Below are 7,981 nucleotides of genomic sequence, written 5' to 3'. Positions count from 1 at the left end.
AGACACACTGTCTGTAGTAGGACATCACAAATGAGGGGATTAGGGGGGAAACAGGGGCTTTCCCAAGAAGGGGGTTTCTTACAGCCCTCCAGATGCAATGTGAGTGACCCAGCACACTATTCACACACAGATTACGGATCCAGCCATGTTTGCTTATGTCTGCCTGCAAACCCAGGCCCATCTCAACACGTAGTGTCGTGAGACCCGGGAATGTTGTGGACTGTGGACACTCACTGAGCCACCCCCTGGAACATCTAGATCTCATCCCATCTTTACATCTAGATCTCATCCCATCTTTACATCTAGATCTCATCCCATCTTTACATCTAGATCTCATCCCATCTTTACATCTAGATCTCATCCCAGCTTTACATCTAGATCTCATCCTATCTTTACATCTATATCTCATCCCATCTTTATATCTAGTGGTCCCAAGGGAAGCAAGACAATCATGCACGCTTAACTGTATATGCAGTCCTCGTGGAGTGAAAGCTGTTTGTTTAATTTTACAGTAGAAAGTCATGTTATTCCATGTGCGTCTTGGTTTCATTCCTGGGTTTGTTCATCTTGGTTACATATGATCCTATAGCTCAAGTCCACCTCATGCTGGAGGCCGAATGTACTATGGTGCACCTAACTGATTCTAGCAAAGCACAAAATGCCACCAAATAAAACCACGAGGAAGCAAATTGCAAACAGCACATTACGACAAATACTCTTCATATTAAATGTAATGTTTCTGGATAAATGACTTTATTTAGTACAAACGTGTGTTATACATCGTTAACACATAGTAGGACAGCCAACTGCCACATGCCACGGTCCATTGTTAGAAATAGGATTCATAGTTAACTTGATCAGTCATGTCTTCTTCTCAAAACAGTGTTGTACCTTTTAAATGATCATACAAAAGCAATCTTAAACATGAAATAACATACTGGTAGGTTATGCGTAGATAGTAAAGCTCCCATGGTTGCACAACCATTCAAAATGATCAAAATGACCTTTGTGCACTTTTTACAAAAAACACCTGAAACATATCAGACACACCAAGTAACCACACAAAGAACTTATGAAATAGCAGGCAGTGTTAGGCTGTATCGACCACAGTCTTCCCAGTCCAACTCCTCTCAGAGCCACTCAGACAGGATAGTTGCCCTTCTTTTTTCTCTGTTGCCTTCTCTTGTTAGTCTTGGCTCTTCTTTGTTTGTGTGTCTGTCCTTGGTTTCCATGACTGAAGGAAACAAGTGAACATGACCAATCAGAAAGACTATTCTCACTGCTTTACTCACATTTGTTCTGTCTCACTGTAAAGTGATATGAGCACTGTCAGATTATACGGTCCTTTTTACCTTAGCTATTCATACTGAATTATTAGTCATGTTCACTGTTACGAGACTCAACAGTTAAAAATAGATTAGTTTTACTACATGGGAAACACAGCACAAGTGGTCAGGCTGGTTCTACAACCTCAGACAAAGCCCATTTAATTCAGAGGTCAGTTTCTTTCATAAAAGAACTTCTCGTCTAGGTTCAACCAGAGTGCGTCTTTTCATATCATAAACAGATTTGAGTAGAAAAGTAATTCACAAACACAGTAGAAAAGATATGCAATACCAAAATAAACAAAGATAGAAAGGTGTCTCACATGATCATCTCCATGATTTTTCTCCCTTGCCTGCCGTTTGGATGGAGACATATCTGCTTCTTGTTCTTCAGTGTGACTCTACAAATCATAAAGATCATTGTTTAAGGTTCAAACGGTCTCTGACATCCTCCCCTCCTCCTTCCCATTGTGTTTCTTTCCTCAGTGTTGTTTTCTGGTCATTATCTGTGTGTGGTGTGGACCTGTCTTGTTGTCCCTCTCCCACATGACACACACACAACACCCCAACCACAACACTAATTCCTTTCAGGCACTCGTTCGAAAATTGCAGCTGAATTTACATTTGAGTACTTTTCTAAACAATAATGGCCAGTTTTCCAATGTCTTCAGTAATGTTTAATGCTTACATCATTTCTATCTTCATACAGAAGACAGTCTTGGGGTGCACAACTGGACCAGACTGGATTCGTTTGTGTCTAACAGCATCGTGCAGTTTCCCTTTACAGAGGCATTTCTCTGAGCCACCACCAACTGACCCTGTGAACATAGCAACATGCCCTAAGCAAATATAGTCAACGGAGCATATCATCTGGAGTGTTCAATTCGAATGGTTCAGACAATATTTACATAGCAAGTCATTTCAGAGAATCAGTGTATAAGTAGGCTACAAAAGAATAGTTCCTTGACTACAGGAATACAACATCACTATTAAGAAGGTATATAGATTCTAAATTCCAAATGTTAATTTTCCAGTTGCTCAACAATCAAACGAAATTTGATATGACAAAGATTCTGCCTCAAATGTCACCAACAAAGTGTCTTACCGGAGGACTGTGCTTGTACAAGTCCGCAGACCGCAATCCAGAGGAAGAGCAGAGTGGATGCTCTCATTGTGATACAAAGTGAAGTAATGAAGATGTGAGCCAGTCTGGCTCCATTTATACAGTCAAGTATTTTGGTTTCACTTTCAGATTCCAACATCACTTATTTTTCAAAACAGGATGTTCCCCACAAAGGAAATTCCCCCATTCCCTTCAACATAGGTCTTGATCCCAACATTCCCTTTCACTTTTTAACATATTTTTCTTTTAAATGGATGAGAAGTCCAAGTAAGCTCAATTGTCCACTTGAATATTATAATGCACTGATGAAACCAATATTTTGGGGTTACCATGGATGACAAGCTCTCCCTCACTGCCCACATTGCTGCAGTCTCCCGGTCGTGTAGATTCACTCTCTACAACATCCGGAAGATCAGGAGATACCTGTTTGAGCATTCCACCCAGCTGCTAAGTCCAAGCACTTGTCCTCTCCAAGTTGGAAAACTGGAGCGCCCGCTCCCACCCAAACTCTTCTCCTGTCTGGCCCCCCAATGGGTGGAATCACCTCCCCACCTCCATCAGAGACATTGACTGTCTCCCCACCTTCAAGAAAAGGCTTAAGACGCACCTGTTCCGGGAGTACAACGGTACTTAGGAATGATTTGCTGGGCCTGATGTGAGTTTCCTCCAGGAACACAATGACTCTTATTGAGGGACTTGTTGCTCTTGTTGGCACCAGAGGGACTGCCCTTAAGGCATACTGGACAGCAAGAGTTCAGAGTTTAAAAGGTAAGTGGCCTGCATGGACATCTGTGGGGCTTCAGTCACGCCATCATGGTAAATGAACTCATAAGCATGGAATCATGCACAGCTGTCATGCACAGCTGTCTGGTTGTTGGGGTGGGAACAAATGTTCTCCATTGTGGGACTTCCCAATATTCAGTTCAGTATGGGAAAAATATGCCTCTTTACTACAATCCACAAGTCTCATTAGAATGATGTACTTTTAGATGGCTATTTTGTACATGTTCTGTCCATCACGTACCATATACCCACTTGCTTTATCTGTCCTTCCTTACACAATTATTTACTCTACACTTTCAGTAATTTTTTGTAGAGCCAACAGGTCGGTGGATGATGCCGTCAACATGGCCCTCCACTTCACCCTACAGCACCTGGACTCCCCGGCATCCTACGCCAGGATCCTGTTTGTGGACTTCAGCTCTGCCTTTAATACCACCCTCCCAGCCCTGCTTCAGGACAAGCTCTCCCAGCTGAACGTGCCTGACTCCACCTGCAGGTGGATCACAGACTTTCTGTCTGACAGGAAGCAGTGCGTTAAGCTGGGAACACAGGTCTCTGAATCCCGGTCCATCAGCACCGGATCTCCCCAGGGCTGCGTCCTTTCTCCTCTGCTCTTCTCCCTGTACACCAACGGCTGCACCTCCAGTCATCCGTCCGTCAAACTCCTGAAGTTTGCGGACGACACCACCCTCATTGGGCTCATCTCTGGTGGAGACGAGTCTGATTATAGGTGGGAAGCGGCCAACCTGGTGACCTGGTGCAGCCAGAACAACCTAGAGCTCAATGCTCTTAAGACAGTGGAGATGGTTGTGGACTTCAGGAAGAACACAGCCCACTCACCCCCATCACCCTGAGTGACTCCCCAGTCAACACTGTGGAGTCCTTCCGCTTCCTGGGCACCATCCTCTCCCAGGACCTTAAGTGGGAACTGAACATCAGCTCCCTCACCAAGAAAGAACAGCGCAGCATGTACAACAGAGCATGTACTTCCTGCGGCAGCTGAAGAAATTCAACCTGCCAAAGTCAATGATGGTGCACTTCTACACAGCCATCATTGAGTCCATCCTCACCTCCTCCATCACCGTCTGGTACACTGCTGCCACTGCCAAGGACAAGAGCAGGCTGCAGCGTATCATCCGCTCTGCGGACAAGGTGATTGGCTGCAATCTGCCTTCCCTCTAGGACCTGGACACATCAAGGACCCTGGGGCGAGCGAAGAAGATTGTGGCAGACTCCTCCCACCCTGGACACTCCCCGTTTGTCACTCCCCTCCGGCAGAAGGCTGCGGTCCATCAGGACCAAAATCTCACGCCACACAGTTTCCTCCCTTCCGCTATTGGCCTCCTCAACAAGGCCAAGAGTTCACACTGACTTTAATGACTTCATGTCTTACAACAATTGCATTTGCACTAATTCACAATTCGTTTAATATTTGTATTTTATACTGTAAATTGGCAACTTTCATTTTATGGCAACTTACATTTTATTTTAATTGTATTCCACTCAGTATTGCTAGATTATGTATCCTTAGTTTAGTTAGACTATATATCTAAATTTAAGATTCCTATATGTTTATTGTATACACCTTCCTGCCAAAGCAAATTCCTTGTCTGTGCAAACTTTCATGGCGAATAAATCCCTTTCTGATTCTGTACTAAGTTCACCCCAGGGCTTGCTACATCTCCCTCTTGGCTGCCATTTATAGAACCCTTTTTATTTTTGCAGCTGCATGTCATGCAAAATAGGGCTTTCCATATGCCATAGATAAGCAGCATCTCCCCAAAGACTTGACTTTCAGAGAATGTACTCTGGTAAATAAACACAGGAAACCAGACAACATTTACTTATTAACAGCACATTTATTAAACAAAAGTGTGTCATCTAGGACGAGCTGGAGGCAGCCACAGCAGCTCGTTTGGGCTTGGGGGCAGTGCCCTCCCGGAACCCGTTCCTAAGGAGACAGAAGTAAATCAAGTATAAGGCAGTGCATGCACACACAGTACATTAGACAAACAAGGGCTCATTTGTATAGCCCTTTTTGACACGCAAGCATGTCACAGAGGGCTTCACATATGTCCATAGAATTGCCCCTCAACCAACCTAAGGTTGGGCTGAAGCAGCACACTAAAGACAGCGTTCGTGAAACAGGACAGTGTGGCTTACCTCAGTATAAAAATGTATATCACTGTGATCTCATTTGTTCAGACATTTATTTGAGGACATCATTGATAAGCACAAAGCCTGTAGAACTAATGTTGCCATCTTTGGTGGGCACTCATACCCACTGTGACAGAAAAGCTAGCGACTCCCTGTTACTTAACACACAACTGACCCCATTTTGAACAGTCTGGATTGGCCAAATCCTCTTAGACCTCCATCCAATCATATTTCAAGTCTCTCCAAAGAAAAGAGGCGGACTGATGGTGGTCACACAGGTCCTCTCCTCTTCCTTCAGAGAAAGACCTTCCTCTATACAGGGCTGCCAACTTTTCAAAAAACCTTGGAGTGAGATTTGGTGGGGCCAACCAAAATGTTGTTGCGTACAAAACAACCCCCCCCTCCCCCCAATGATGAGTCACTCAGTGTACCTGTGCCTCGTCCATTACCGTTTATAACGTTAGCAGAACTACTCGGTTGGCGTTGCCTTCTCAGCGTGACAAATACAAGGTGTGGTGTGAGAGCGAGTGAACTGGCTGAAATGCTTGTGTCTCCCGGCCAATGTGTGACAGTTGGCAGCCCTGCCATGTGCCTGGTGCCCTAAACCGCTGTGTGGAAACGATGCAGTCGACCAACACCGGGCCACCCGTTGGTGCCATCTGGTCATGCTCACCTGAACCTGCGGTAGACCACTCTCAAGTGCCTCAGACGCCCAGTGCCAGTGGTGCTCCTCCTCTTTGCTTTGGCGCTCCAGTTGTCTGCAGATCACATCCAGGTCAAACAAGCACATGACCACAGCCAATTATGAAGTTACTTTTTCATTGCAATGCATTGACATCTGCCTGGACCAAGCCTGACTAACCACTCATTCTCCCTATACCATCTCTAAACTGTTAAGTCCATCGGAATAGGGGTTAAATAAATCACATGATCAACTGCCAGTCCCACAACACAGGATCATAGCTCCTTCCGACTCGATAAAACCATCCGACAGCCAAAATAACATCCACAGTGAGAAGAGTCAGGCGAGCACTTTCTGTAGGTCATCCAGTAACGACTGACTTCACACACATTTTCAGAGCCACGCATGGCGGAGCAGACTGGCGCGTCTCAAGGCCCAAACAGCCAGGCATCCAGGCGGGGTGGAGGAGGTACTCACACTTTCTCTTGCGCTTCTCAGGGTAGCCACACTTTCCGCAGCTGGACTTCTGCAGGTGGTAAGCCTTGGAGCCACAGCGACGGCACAGGGCGTGCGTCTTGTTGCGCCGCTTTCCGAAAGAGGACGTCCCCTTCGTCTACAGGAGCAAAACAGGGGTTGAGGACAGGCAAGCTGTGTCATTGTGTTACACCAGAGTGGGGGTTGAGGAAACACCAAAGGGTTTACAATGTCTTGTCTCAGTCATAATATATGAATCATTGGAAATCATAAGTTCAGACATTTATATTGAGAACATCACTGACAAGACACTGACCCTGGGGGGTATCCTATATTACACTTATGTTAGGAAGCTCACCAAAGTGAAATAAGCAATTACGTTCTACCCCTTCAAAGTTTATTGATCGAGACCTGACATACAGGGACTCAAGTTAAGGCGTCCATCACGTGGTAAGCACTAATTGCTTGGATGCTAGCTAACTAACTGAGAGCCACAACAGACACGGCTAACTACTGTAGCAGGCTAATTACTTAGCGAACTAAACAAATGAAAACAGATCTTGGCTAAGACGTTCAGACAACCAAGCTAGCTCTAACAATAAAATGTCCATTTTCCAGGAGCACATTAAGGTTAATACTCGCACAGAATATTCGAATGGCCTGAAACACTGTAGCTAAGCACTGTTCACATGTTCCTGGGTTCTGGAGCAGCTGAAGCTCATCGGCAGAAGCTATAGATGCAGGAATGGCTTTTCTTCTTGAAATAGAGCCTCATCACACACAATATATGTGGGCTTCAATCGGCTATTTTTACAACTTGTGAAACATACGAGGTCCAACTCGGATGAACAGTTTAAAGAAGAGATGTTATAAGATTTGTTTCTGCTTATTTTTCCACTCACCATTTTCTTCCTGTGGCTGTATGAAAAGAGGACGGAAAAGGAATTTGTGTTGCGTTAAATGATTCCCGTAGTACTTCCGGTGTAACATCAATTAGACCATCTCCCTTTACAAGCGTAAAAAGACCATTCATGAATACAACATGCGCTAATACAAACAGCGATTTATAAGAAAGCGCATTGTTCTGATTGTCAATACGCGAATGACACCTATTGATCAGTCACAGGATGTTTCCAATTTTCCCCAACTGCAGTGCAGATTTGTGAACAGCGCAAGAGCATGTGTTAAATCGGGGCAATTTGGTCCGTTATACTTTATAGTAATATTGTAGGCTACCCGAACTAAAGGAGTCAAAGCCTACATCTTATATGATAAACCTTAACTATGCAGGTTACAGACACCTATAGCTTGGGACATATTCAGCGTATCTTGTGAGCGTGTTAAAAAAAAAAAACGTTTAGAATAGCCTATTATTTCGGCTTCACGTACTACGGCCGTATTGGAAAAAATATGGCACTTGTAATTTGAAGGGACATT

The 7,981-nt window shown here is 44.5% G+C and overlaps 1 protein-coding gene, 1 long non-coding RNA gene and 2 other non-coding genes across 4 annotated transcripts; all 4 read right to left on the bottom strand.

The window, feature by feature from the left end:
• Window positions 1-724: 724 nt before the first annotated feature.
• On the bottom strand, window positions 725-2,538 carry LOC124484806. The gene is made up of 4 exons (XR_006958006.1): window positions 2,431-2,538; window positions 2,014-2,143; window positions 1,649-1,726; window positions 725-1,234 (listed from the first exon to the last, which is right to left on the bottom strand). It is a non-coding gene; the product is annotated as an uncharacterized LOC124484806 (long non-coding RNA).
• A 2,532-nt stretch (window positions 2,539-5,070) lies between these two features.
• On the bottom strand, window positions 5,071-7,545 carry rpl37 (ribosomal protein L37). The gene is made up of 4 exons (XM_047045063.1): window positions 7,447-7,545; window positions 6,548-6,683; window positions 6,062-6,146; window positions 5,071-5,182 (listed from the first exon to the last, which is right to left on the bottom strand). The coding sequence occupies exons 1-4, from the start codon at window positions 7,447-7,449 to the stop codon at window positions 5,113-5,115; spliced, it is 294 nt and encodes a 97-aa protein (XP_046901019.1). The 5' UTR covers window positions 7,450-7,545; the 3' UTR covers window positions 5,071-5,112.
• LOC124484853 lies at window positions 5,388-5,466 on the bottom strand. The gene has a single exon (XR_006958015.1). It is a non-coding gene; the product is annotated as a small nucleolar RNA SNORD72 (small nucleolar RNA).
• On the bottom strand, window positions 6,776-6,854 carry LOC124484852. The gene has a single exon (XR_006958014.1). It is a non-coding gene; the product is annotated as a small nucleolar RNA SNORD72 (small nucleolar RNA).
• Window positions 7,546-7,981: the final 436 nt, after the last annotated feature.

Source organism: Hypomesus transpacificus, chromosome 22 (assembly GCF_021917145.1).
Source record: "Hypomesus transpacificus isolate Combined female chromosome 22, fHypTra1, whole genome shotgun sequence".
Lineage (NCBI taxonomy): Eukaryota > Metazoa > Chordata > Actinopteri > Osmeriformes > Osmeridae > Hypomesus > Hypomesus transpacificus.
This window is presented reverse-complemented; position numbering and strand designations above follow the sequence as displayed.